Source organism: Haliotis rubra, unplaced genomic scaffold (genome assembly GCF_003918875.1).
Source record: "Haliotis rubra isolate DU_JTF1 unplaced genomic scaffold, ASM391887v1 Scf112, whole genome shotgun sequence".
NCBI classification, from domain to species: domain Eukaryota; kingdom Metazoa; phylum Mollusca; class Gastropoda; order Lepetellida; family Haliotidae; genus Haliotis; species Haliotis rubra.
In genome coordinates this window covers 1831378-1844617 of record NW_025765026.1, presented here as the reverse complement: position 1 = coordinate 1844617, position 13240 = coordinate 1831378, and the positions used below count along the sequence as shown (strand labels likewise).

At 38.5% G+C, this 13240-nt stretch overlaps 1 protein-coding gene across 5 annotated transcripts in view; it reads left to right on the top strand.

The window, feature by feature from the left end:
• Positions 1-12265, top strand: part of LOC124289770 (acetylcholine receptor subunit alpha-type acr-16-like) — an 87293-nt gene extending 75028 nt beyond the window's left edge. For 4 of the 5 annotated variants that reach the window (XM_046726441.1, XM_046726455.1, XM_046726448.1 and 1 more), the window contains exons 3-10: positions 1379-1524; positions 5574-5618; positions 7207-7316; positions 7559-7815; positions 9326-9520; positions 9799-9885; positions 10148-10257; positions 11057-12265. In XM_046726441.1, coding sequence (XP_046582397.1) covers positions 1379-1524; positions 5574-5618; positions 7207-7316; positions 7559-7815; positions 9326-9520; positions 9799-9885; positions 10148-10257; positions 11057-11494 — 1388 coding nt within the window. In that variant the 3' untranslated portion in view covers positions 11495-12265. Of the gene's footprint in view, positions 1-1378; positions 1525-3588; positions 4063-5573; positions 5619-7206; positions 7317-7558; positions 7816-9325; positions 9521-9798; positions 9886-10147; positions 10258-11056 lie in introns of those variants that run through there. The other variant, XM_046726463.1, reaches the window with a different exon arrangement.
• Positions 12266-13240: the final 975 nt, after the last annotated feature.

Below are 13240 nucleotides of genomic sequence, written 5' to 3'. Positions count from 1 at the left end.
CTGTTTTTAGTTCACTATGTACACATTTATTTCACCGACTTTCACTGCTTTATTTAAACTATTTATACATTGCATCGTTTGCACACTCAATCAGTCAGCAGCACCACCAGAACTGGATGTAATTTGCTGCAGTTGCATGAAGGATTGCAACACAAGGAGATGTATGTGCAGGAAGTATGGTGTGCATTGCACCACCAGATGCAGAGAATGCCGTGGTACAAATTGCAGAAATGCCCAGTTGCTTGAAAATGACGTTTGAATTGTGACATTGACGTTTCAATCAGAACTATTCATTTCAAAATCAATTGTTTGTTACAGAAGTATTTTAGGATTCCTATCCTATTGTACATGTAAAATCATACTGTGGACGTATGTATATGAATAAGCTGATATTCGGACATATTGCAGGTATTCGGACATTTGTAAGGTTTGCGAACTTTATATGCGGTACATGTTGTGTTTTAAGGCCATAAATGTGGGAATCTTTTGATTTTTGGCGGTCATTTTTTGATTTTTGGAATGAATTATTAAGCAAATCATATTTCAACATTATTACAACATATTTTACGTGGATCCTTGCCGCCACAAACCCCAGTTACAAGTTTAAATCATTCAAATGTGTCTTCTGAGAGTAGATAATAAATTATTGATATTAGACGGCCATATTGGATTTATGCAATTTTAACAAATTTCCCACTCTGGGATTCCTTAGGACTTTTGGTATGGTGTTCTAGGGACCTCATAGAAATGCGCTGTGGTGAAACCATTTGTGTTACAATTTGTTCCAAGTTGAGTGCTAAATTGGCCTAGAATGCCTGGACTGTTATGGCAGTTTTAAGCTTGTCAGAATATATTTCACTTATTTTAAAAATCCAGTCGAGAGGCAGACGCCATTTTGTTTACATGTCATATAGTCGGTAGCGAGCTTCTGGATCTTCAAAATAAAATAAAACGATATTCTGTATATTTAACATGGCGGTAAGATAAACACGCTGTAAACTTCTCCCTCGGGGAATATGATGTATGCCTCGGGTGACACTGCTACAAAGATGCATACATCAGACCGTATTACCCTTGAGAAAACCATACAACTGATAATATTTACATTTTATGGATGGAGTACCCTTTGAAAATCCTCGTCAGAATGGTTGTTCCGCATCCCATGCTTGTTGTTAGAGGCGACTAATGAAATCGGAAAACGGAAATCGCAAAAAAACAAACACTTCGGAGCAATAATCGTCCGAAAGGCGCAGTATCCCGTAAATACTGGGTCCGGAATAAGGAAGTTTTACCATTCTGAGATATCTACAAGCAATGGGACAAATACTTTAGTAACCCTCAATTCCAATGCATAATTCTGAATGATTTATATTCACAGACAGTTCTCAGGGTGAGAACGAACGACGTCTTCTACGTCACCTTTTTGAAGACACCAACTACAACAATCTTGAACGTCCTGTAGCTAATGAGACGCATCCAGTCAACGTCAGCCTTGGTATCATATTACAGCAAATCATTGACGTGGTAGGTACTAATCGCATTCACCTGTCACCCGGAGTTATCTCCCCTTTAAAAGAGAGTGAATAGTAATCGCATATAGTATTGGTTCAATCAGTACCTCACCCTCAAGGCATGAGGTGATAAGAAACGAGTATATCAACAATAAGTTCTCATTGCATGAAGTATATCGAGTACGTTTCCATTCACAACGTTACTTGATGCACTGTCCACGGTGCTTGTAACTTACTAAAATTAATTTCAACATATTTGATATAAGTATTGTATTTAGTACATTTTTCATAAAATTGGAGATGAATACGATGCATTGATTGTATATGATTTCACCCAGAGGAGCCGCACTGTCTACTTCACAAGCATAATAATTTGCTACACCGGTCATCCTTCATTTTACCGGTAATGAATATCTCCCTATATATACATGCACACACAGAGATGCGCTGGTGGATGTAATCTTGAGAATTTTACTCAACGGTAAAACGGAGTAGAGTAATTGATTCATAGGGAATGTATACACAAATGTTATGGGATGATTTTAGTTTTATGAAGCAGAAACGACAGTCAATAATGTTCTTCTAAAGTAAGCTCGATCCACTTAGTTTAATTAATTTCATAATGCGGAGAAGCTATAACCAAATGTTCTTGAATATCTGATGAAATTTTATCGAAATGCGTTATTACTTCAAGTCTTAATAAGTTATTGCGGTAGGTCGGAATCAACTTTGATCACTCTTTATCATTATCAAAGTAACCGTGTTGTTTGATCGCCGAAGTGTTTCATTTGTTTTCTGATACGTTTACACAAGTACTAATTTTGGCATCTCTTTCATTATTTTGTTGCGATTGTTTAAAGAACGTTTATATTCGTTCCTCATCAACATTAAACAGGATATGTCTCTTAAATATCTGTCTTCTCAGGATCACGGTTACTTTCTCGGACTGTTTATATAAAGACACCAACCTTTGCACAAAAAGAAACCCAAACACGCCCATCACATAAACACGGCAATATGGCTTGTATCACGGAGAACAAACCAGTGTGGCTTCACGCGGTAGACGCTACGTGGGCTTATGAAATCAAGTTAGCCGAAGTTTGAGTTGATTACAAATCAGATGTACTTAACTACGAATTTCCTTTCATGATTTCAAGTTCAGTGGTTGTGAAGACGTAGCTGATTTAATTTTTTTAAGTAGTCGCGAGGAAAGTATTTTCATAGGATCCACATGCAGAAAGAAGACCGATAATCATGAATTAGAATGTATAGTTTATCTGATGCTAATTCTGAGTGTTTAATGAAATCTGCATTGTTGAGATCATGGAACTCTCTTGTACGCCAATTGTTCCCAATTCTTTTGTGACAGTGAAGTATTTTTATGCAATGTGCCTTGTTTTTAATCACAGGATGCCTGGAAATAAAGTTATATAATATCCAACCTTAATAATGACTTTGTTTAAATGTGTTCAGTTGAACACATTGTTCGCGTATTTTGTTGTATATTTGATCAAAAGAAACCGAAGGAAGAGAAAAATATCCGAGTGGGGAATGACGCTGTTATGAACAACATGTAAGGTATATCAAAGGAGGAACAATTAGGTGGATGATATTCATATTCTATGTACGTTACGCCTTGCTGAATTTGGTTTGTTCACAGTGTGGTTTCGATATGTTCAATGCCACAGATCATCATACAGAATGAATTTGTCAAATTCATTTTAATTTGAGAATATTTCATTTATTTTTAGTACTAAATATACAGCATTTATTTAATTCAAAACAATTCATTATGTTTATATATTGTGACATGCGTTTCTGTATTATTTCATATTTAGAAGTAATATACATAAGGGAGAGAATATTTTTAATGGAACTTTTTATTATCAAGAACACAACGTTTACGTTTTTTTGAGTATAGGCTTACTGCTGCATCAGGTTAATACATGTCAGGATGCTGACTGCTACATGTACACATGTAAGAACAATAAGATAACAACTTGCCCATTGCTATTACCAGTCAATGCAAATTTTACTTCCGTCTTCCTTTTATACATTGATATTCACCAGAGAGCACTGATTGACTGCTGACTTTCCTTCTTAAGCACTACCTTTGTTAGCTCATTGTTTTATTTTTCGTAAATGTTTACCTGTACACGTGTATGCTCTCTTCATCCTAACATTCATTTATCTGATGAAGGAGCAATCATATTCTCCGCAACGTTGTGTTCCTCACAATAAAGAAAATAGCATCCATACATTCTCTCCCTTATTTCATATTGTATACCCGTTTATGTCATTAATATATTAATTTTCTTATAACATTAATTATTAACCATAAATTATTGTAGAGATCACTTTTATTGAGTACTTTCTGGAATAATATTCCTTTAGTCTGTGATTTGCACATGTCTGTTTGATTATGTCATATGTCTTCAGTGTTTTGCTTCTGATCATTTGTTCACATTACTGTTTTTGTTTCCAAACCTATGTATCTTATGGGCAGGAAGAGCGCAAGCAAATATTGCATTCAAACTTATGGTTGAAGGTGGTAAGTGATGTGCCGTAACTCACACCTCTATAGCTCTATGCTCTGTCTGCAGTGTGCCGTGAGATGGGATATGTACCAAGTTCTTCTTTAGACACGCTTGTATTCCTTGCTTTACGGATCATAACACTCTTTCACGTTAGTTGTCATTCTTGTTAGCAATTTGTCTCGTTAGCAACCTTTCCCGTTAAAATAAATCATTCTGTTAATTGAACATCATAATGAAATATTCACATTATCGGATTGATTTCCGTTTTCAGAATCCATAAACAAGGAGAAAATGAGTGTGACGTCATATAAAAAGGTTTACCCCTTAAACTTTTATCCGTTAAAATACATACAATATTGATGGTCCATTTTCATATCCTCTTACATTCATCTGTACATGCAGATACAGATTTCATTCTACTGAAATGACAAGTGATGTCTCTTAGGTCTTGTGCAAAGTCACGAACAAAGCGCTCTGTCTTGAAGAAAACCGTTACTTCACCACTCAAGGAGATATGTATTGACCCGGAAGCGGAACTTGGTACAATGTACATCCAGGCATTCACAGCATGCATTCTTTCTAGCACATGGTCCACTGGTAAAGTTGATCTGGGTGTGTGCTGTAGTACTAACTCTGCACATGGGTAGAAATGTTACACTGTACTAACCGTTGTTAGGGGAAGTATATGAATGTCATAAGTCGATGGAAGGTAGTAGGTGTTAGGAATGGGATTATATGCTAATGACATGTTTGCTGTCTGCATGTGAGTTGTCCATATCTAAGCTATAGCGATGCGCCAAAGGCAAAGACAATGGCAGTTCAAAAGTTAGAATTTACGCAGCGACAAGCAGTGGAAAATATATATTATGATAACATGATTTCAAGTGTTATTACACTTTTCGATGTCAACATTATAACGAAGAAGACATTCAACCTTCTCTTGATTGTTTTCTTCAGCATTTGCACAAGTAACAGAAAATCAATATTAAGTAAGAATGACCAAAGTTTCACATCATAAATGTATAAGTAAAATACAGTTAGTTTTAGAGCTCAGGCTGTATTGAATTTACACACTTTATTAATTGTTTTCATTCAGTTTATTATCCGTTCCATTCTGTAAGTAGACAGATTCCTTAACAATTTTTCACCCTCCTTCATCAAGTAAGCATACCTGTATCAAGCACGTGTTCACATGCTTGGTAAGGTAGCAGTACGTGTTTCATTGAAATAATAAATTCAACAGCAAAGCCACCTGTCTTCATGTTAGTCTCATAAACTGCAACTTTAAGATAAAGGAACAAAAAGGAACGAGGAGTGCCAGTTTATGACATGTTCGTTATTTATATATATACCATTCCTCCTAACGTCGTTGCATTGGAACTAACTCTCGAACTGCCTGCCCGTCCTTCGCCTGCTGCTGCGACCCAGCAAATGTACCATGTCGTTTCCTCGTGTTTCATAGGTGTACCGAGCTACCAGGTTGACCATCTTGTCTGGAATTGATTAAATTCCTCTTATTTCACAGGACGAGAAGAATCAAATTATACATACAAATTTGTGGTTGCAACTGGTAAGTTTTCATCTTTAGTACCTTCGTTCACATGCAATACGAATGAAACAATTAACGAGAGAAATGAGGGGAAATTAACCAATATAGACCTTCGTGATCTGAATGCTGGTAAATTGATACAATAAAACTAATAATTGTTCCTCTTTAGATCTGAATTACCATTATCTGCCTATTACCAACGCGCCGCACATTCATAGCGCCTTATATGCATTATAAAGTTGTAATATTCATATTCCACATATTGTGTTGGAAACATGCCATGATGGCGTTACAATAAAGATGTCGGTTATGCGGAATGATCTATATTAGCTTGCATGGAGTTCTTGATGCACAACGGATACTTCCAAATCCTTCATTCTCTTCTTTGGGCTTGCACTGTAGGACGTGCACAGTAATGACTTGGCTATAGAATATTCACTTAGACGTGCTCGAAGCTCTTGGTAGAGTAGAATATAGTTAGCTTTATCTTTGATATCTATGCACGATTTTAATAATATTCTTTCACTTTCAAGTTCATATGCCTCAATATTCTTCCTCATCTCCACCTCCATCCTCTTCCCAGTGTCATACCCAGAGTAACATATCTAGTATTGTGATGGTTCCCAGTTTGGACATTGTTGCACTCTACGGAATTTTGACTGGACTATTGTGACTAACAAAATTTCTTCCTTCGTTTCCCAATGACTATATATTCCAAATCTAGCTACGCATCGCTGCCTTAACATCTAAGTATTGTTTACGTTGTTAGACAGCCAAAATTGTCAGTCTTCTGCATCGTCATTTTATAGAACCTGTTGCATATTTTTCTATTTTTCGAGATATATATGTTTCATCACATGAACTACAATAAGTCATAATGACATAAAAATATTCTTTTGAAGCAAATATTCTTTACATCAGTGTAAAATTGTATATGTACTCATAACTCCAAATCACCGCCATCACACAGTACTTCTAGAATCCCAGTCCTTCATTTGTCGACTAGCTAGCCATGTGTCCTTCTGTGTGAGAGTTACACATGTAATTAGTGCCAGAACGAGATGTTTTCCGATGTGTTTATGCTAGGCAAATTGCAACATGTTTCCTCTCCACGTGCATGCATCTTTATCAACTGTTTTTACGGATCCTGTACGTTCTGTCGATTGCTCGGCATACATACACATACACAGAACACATACACGCTCTAAATACAATTTCATTAAATCTCTTACCAGGCAGCTATTTAATTGAGCAGAAGATATAGTAAGATGCCTTGTTCATTTAGTTAAAAATCCTTCCTTTTACATTTATGCTTCCTGTTTTTAAAGAAACGAGAGCTTATAACTGTATGGGAAACATGTTGCAGTGAACAGAATGGCGTTTTACTTTAAAATGTCAGAAAAAATATGTTCTTTTCTCTCTTTTGTTATGACGTCAATGGAAGACGAATACTAGTACTTCAGCCCTAAATGCAACTGAGTAACATCTCCTATTTTCAAAGAGTTTAAGTTTAAAGTTAAATATGTTGAATATATTGTAGTTTCATATGATTCTTAGAAAGTTACGTGTAAGAGAAGGCAGATGAAGTAATTCTCGCACACATTTCCAGCTTTGGTACGATGTCAACCTTGTCTGGATTCCCGAGGACTTCGGTAATGTCACTGCCGTTAGAGTCCCGACAAAGAAGATATGGCGGCCTGACATCCTCATGTATAACAGGTGAAGAGGGATGTGTGCGTGCGTGTGTGAATATATGCATATGTTTCTATTCGCTACTTCACATATTGAAGCTTAATTTTCGATAGGCATGACAAGTAGGTACCGACTCCATGCGGTTTTCAGAGAACAATCCTTAGTATAAAAATTCCGTCTATTATAATAGCTTATACCAAGAAAGAATTATACAAAAGAACTTTCGATTTTTTAAACAACGACCATACCGTTCCGTCGTTGTGTTCCAGCGCTGATGAGAAGTTTGACGGCACATTTCACACCAACATCATCATATCATATGACGGCAAGTGTTTGTGGGTTCCCCCGGGGATGTTCAAGAGCACCTGTCAGATCGACATCACATGGTTCCCCTTCGACGACCAAAAGTGTGACTTAAAGTTTGGGTCGTGGACTCATGATGGCCGTCTCCTCAACCTCGTCCCGGACAACGCCACCGGCGGTGATATCACCAGCTTCATCAGGAACGGAGAGTGGGAACTAATAGGTAAAACGTGATGCATGACAGTGAGTGAGTGAGTGAGTGGAGTAAGGCGTTAGAGTCGTGGTTGTTGGTGACTGAGGTCGTGAGTGAGGGACGAGTCTGTGAGTGAGGGACGAGTCTGTGAGTAAGGGACGAGTCTGTGAGTGATGCAAGGAGAAGAAGGGAGTTTGTGAGTGATTGAGAAGGTGGCTTTAAAGCCTCATTAAACCCCACATGATGAAGTGACGTTTATCAGTTTGGCGAAACACTTGAGTAAGCGTATAGTGCTGACAGACAGAGGAACACGCCAGAGAGGATTCCGACCTTCTTACGTTAATAACTCTCAGTCTATCTGGCGACAACCCGCATCCATCCGTAACAAATATGGCTTCAATAGGCGTCCCTCTGAAATATGAATCTAATGCTCAAAATCCTAATAGTGTCAATCCTGTACATTTCGTACTATTATGCGTGTTCATAATAAAGATACTGCACAATTTATGTTCCAGGGTTGTTGCAATGAGGGCATGTCTGTTGAAAAATTGTTTGTTCAGTTTTATTTGCCCCGTCTGCAACTACGAGAAGAACCACCGCTGTATTTGTGATAATATCAACAACAGAATCCAACATATTTGATTTTGATTCTAACATTCAAAGTCATACACCCGATGCCACACAATATTTACTCTCAATGTCATCCTCAGCTGTGCCCGTTTATAGGTTGTTTAACACATTAGTTACCATCATTGCGTTCCGCAAAGAGCCTGTTCAGGAGTACAAATAAGCAGATACATTATACATTAATGACGTTCAATGTCACACTTCATGGGAATATTATGTACCCTCAGTGTCATCCCGTAGTGTATCCATACCTTTAATCCAATGCCCAGGAGCGTCTGTGACAGCAGTGTCATCCCATAGCGCATCAATACATTTAATCCAATGCCCAGGAGCGTCTGTGACAACAGTGTCATCCCGTAGTGTACCCATACCTTTAATCCAATGTCCAGGAGCGTCTGTGACAGCAGTGTCATTCCGTAATGCATCCATACCTTTAATCCAGTGTCCAGGAGCGTCTGTGACAGCAGTGTCATCCCGTAGTGTATCCATACCTTTAATCCAATGTCCAGGAGCGTTTGTGACAGCAGTGTCATTCCGTAATGCATCCATACCTTTAATCCAATGCCCAGGAGCGTCTGTGACAACAGTGTCATCCCATACCAATAGCGCATCCATACCTTTAATCCAATGCCCAGGAGCGTCTGTGACAACAGTGTCATCCCGTAGTGTACCCATACCTTTAATCCAATGCCAAGGAGCGTCTGTGACAGCAGTGCCATCCCGTAGTGGATCCAAACCTTTAATCCAATGCCCAGGAGCTATTATACATGAAGCACTGTTCACCTCATAACAAGGTGTGCCTGTGTAGGAGTATGCCAAAGCAATATTTACCCTCCTTGCCACCCCCCATAGCTAAGTGTGTCTGTGTTGGAGTGTATACAGAAGCACTATTCACCCTCAATGTCATCCATAGGTGTGCCTGTGCGGAGGAACATCCTGGAATATGAATGTTGCCCTGAATTCTACATCGACCTCACCTTCACCATCCACATGCGACGGCGCACCCTCTACTACGGCTTCAACATCATCATACCCTGCGTCCTTATCTCCTCCATGTCTTTGCTTCTCTTCATCCTTCCTCCAGATGCGGGAGAGAAGATCTCGCTAGGTACGTAAATTGATACATATGTCAAGGTTCCATGCAGGGGGGAGTCTCATGATATATTTATGCAATCGTCTCCATTCAATATATATTCACTCATGTATAGTCCTTCTGTGACACGAAATGATTGGGTGCAAAAGGTAAAACAGCAATGAAAATGAAAGACTATGCCATCTAATACATTAAGAGTTAATCGTTCGTTGTGATATTTCTTAGGTTAAATGTAAGATAAGCAAGTGACATATTCAGTACTTCTTGTAAAGTGACCGTTCATGTTGTTTCAGGTGTGACGATATTGCTGTCGCTGATGGTGTTTCTGCTGCTGGTGGCGGAGACGATGCCGCCAACCTCAGACGCCCTGCCGTTGATAGGTGAGGAACCCTTCACCTTATCTGCAAATGTTTTCACTTCAGTATGCTGAGGAAACACTTTCTGCGTATACTGAAGCATCTCTGTGGCCTTCTTGATGACTCTATTGAACGGTTTGACGTCAGGATGGATGACGTAATTTGTTTTGATGTCATAGTCCGAAGACGGCTTAACGGCAGAACCAACTGAAATACATGTACTCTTCTCCGATTAGATTGCTACTGTTCTTTGAACGATGTCCATTAATGTGCCGTTTCCTTTCAGGTATCTACTTCGCTTGTATCATGTTCATGTGTTCCTTGTCGGTGCTGTTCACTGTCATCGTGCTGAACCTCCACCACAGGTCCTCGGACAACCACAGCATGCCTACATGGGTAGGTGGAACTTGGAATAAATATGATTAATTAATTTCTGTTCGTGATTTACAGGAAGAACACTGAAGAGTTATTCTACCTTTGACAGAAATACATACTAATTGCATATAACTATCAAGATTATTTACACTTCACGTTATTTGGAGCCTATCGGTTAAAGTGTCGACTCATCACTTATAGACCATGGTTAGATTTTTCATACGGGTACGATACGTGAAGCCAAATAGGGGAGATGAAATGCGCATACTCAATCAATTACCCACACCCCTGCAAGTCGTACTGTGTGTAAAGGGACATAACTGCGCTCAGCATGTCATTGCTAATGAAATACATTTCAGATACAGATCTATGCTCATTATCCATTTTAAAAATGTTTGTTATTTCAAAAAACATTTAAAAGTGTTACACTTAGGATCTTGTTTAATATTCAGGCAGGGAATAACACAGCGGCAGTCTCAATAGTGGCTACAGATGAGATCGTTCAAAATATAAATTTGAAGATGCTATTATCTAAACTGCGTATATTTATAAATGGACTCCCACACTTATGCTGACATCAGATCCATTTTCATTTTTCAAATGAATGGAAATAGTTACAAACATATTTTGCGTTGGCATATTTACTTGTTGCAAAGGTGTTATGTTATAGTGATTTTATACAACATGGTAAATATTGTTCAAAAAGGAGACACACCCTACCATCCCCTCATTTTCGACTCGTGTCTTACCATGTTGAGTGACATAGTCTTATGTGTTGTGTTGCCATGACTAAAATGAAATATATTTCATTTTATTATAGATCCGCAGTTTGATCTGCGGCTGGCTTGCCTGGGTATTGCGCATGAGCAGACCTGGCCAAGACCCGTTGTCGTCCCGTCGTGTTGTGGCACAACGCACCCGGCTGTACGACGTCAAACTGGAGGAGAAATCCAAGTCTCTGATGGCCAATGTTCTCGAAATGGATGATGACATTAGAATGGTGCACAGCAACGGCCTGCCCATCAAGGTGGACGACGCTGTTCAGTTAACCGGCGTCAGGCACGACATTATTTCCATTCTGAAGGAGCTGAAGAAGATCACCCTGAAGATAAAGAAGGATGAAGAAGAGACGGACATCAAGAACGAATGGAAGTTCGCTGCTATGGTTATCGACAGACTCTGCTTCATCATCTGTGTCAGTCTGACTGTAGGGTCCACGGCCGGAATCCTGGGATCTGCTCCTCACCTTCTTGCTTAATAAGAAGCTTAGGCTCAACACGACCCAGCAAATATAACGTGTAGCTTCTTCAACGGAGAGTATCACTCTCTTTTTTAAATAAAAAATAGGCTGGACTCATCTATTATATGTACTCTACCATATGAGATATTACAGACAGGAATTATGTCAAGGCAAGTGAGGTAATCAGTTCCTGCGAGATGACAATCTTTCTCTGGAACTAGATGGAGCTAATACCTTCGACAGTGTTGATTACATGAGGTTATATGTGATGTTTACACCTTACTGATGATACAGGTAGTGTTGCATTAAGACATTCTATGAGCGCTTCGTTTGACAGCATTGACTGCAATACGTTTGTGTGCAGGGATGTTCACTTTGATATGGAATATGTGTAAAGGTCGTCCCCTTTGAACATGTGACCTTTTCTTTAATGCTCCTGCGTAAACGAAAAAGAAAGATTTTCAGGAAATCGGATGTCATTAAACACAGAAGGATACGTGACCACTGCAAAGGCACTCGATCAACAACGATATACTTGAAGAATATCGATTCACAATTCATGAGACCAAAGATTTCTAGATGATTACATTTGATGCTTGTGGAACACTTAAAAACAGATGCACTTTATGTTGATCTGTGAGCTGATATAGACATGTTAAGCATTCATGGTGCACTTTTGTCAACTTAATTGCTTAATATGTGATGTGTGTAAATAGTCTGCGGTTTAATTAGCATGATTCATGAATAATGATATGTATTGTTGCAAGCACACACAGACAAATAATGATAAAGAACCAGACAGAACAAGAACAACAACGTGATAACATAAATGTGCTATTTTTGGTCGGAATAAACTGACACCAGTTAATTAAAGTTGCATTCATGATACAATCCATCATTGCCACCCTTTCACGAAATGCAGTATGCGTGTTATAATCAAACTGTGGTGGACACGATACAGAGAGGTGTACATGCATACTGTACCATCGAAGCCTGCCTCTTTTTACCTTCATTACAAATCATCTTTTTTGTTGAAACTTGCGCGTAGTTATTATGAACAAATAGTAACCCCTTCCAATCAAAGAAACAGAATAGCTGATAAATGTAACATTTGATACATTCGATGAGCATGTGATGTAAGTTACAAAATATGTACAGTATGTAACAGTATGTTTGGTTGAAGTAGCAGCATTATGTCTAAAAGGGATAATTTGAAAAAAGTACCCTGTGATAGAATTCTTCAATAGATAGAATTAAGAAGCTGTTATTCGTATACTGATATGAATTAGTATAAAAACTTTAATTTCAGTAACAGATTGCATGAATGTACATTTACAATTCGTAGACAACTTTGAAATTAATTGACCAAGAAATTAAATATCTAAGCGCGCCATCTAAATGTCTGTGTGTCGACATCTGTGGCAGTGTGGAATTTCTACATTTTCTATCATTCCGCACGCTCTATAGCCTCATCAATAACGGTACTATATCATTCACGCTGATATAGACGGAGAGCACTTCGCCAAGTAATATGCACACCCACAGCAATGTACATAACAATGGCATAACGCTTCTCATGCAATTATATACTGCCATCATACTCTATAACATGTATATTTATTTCTCACCTGTACATATAATAATAGCATATACCAGGCAGTTTTTCACAACTGATGAAAGGCGTTGACGAAAGTACAATCAAGGCTTATCCATGGTAAGGGTGTTCAATGGACATGAGTTGACCATGGAGCCATATTGCCAGCT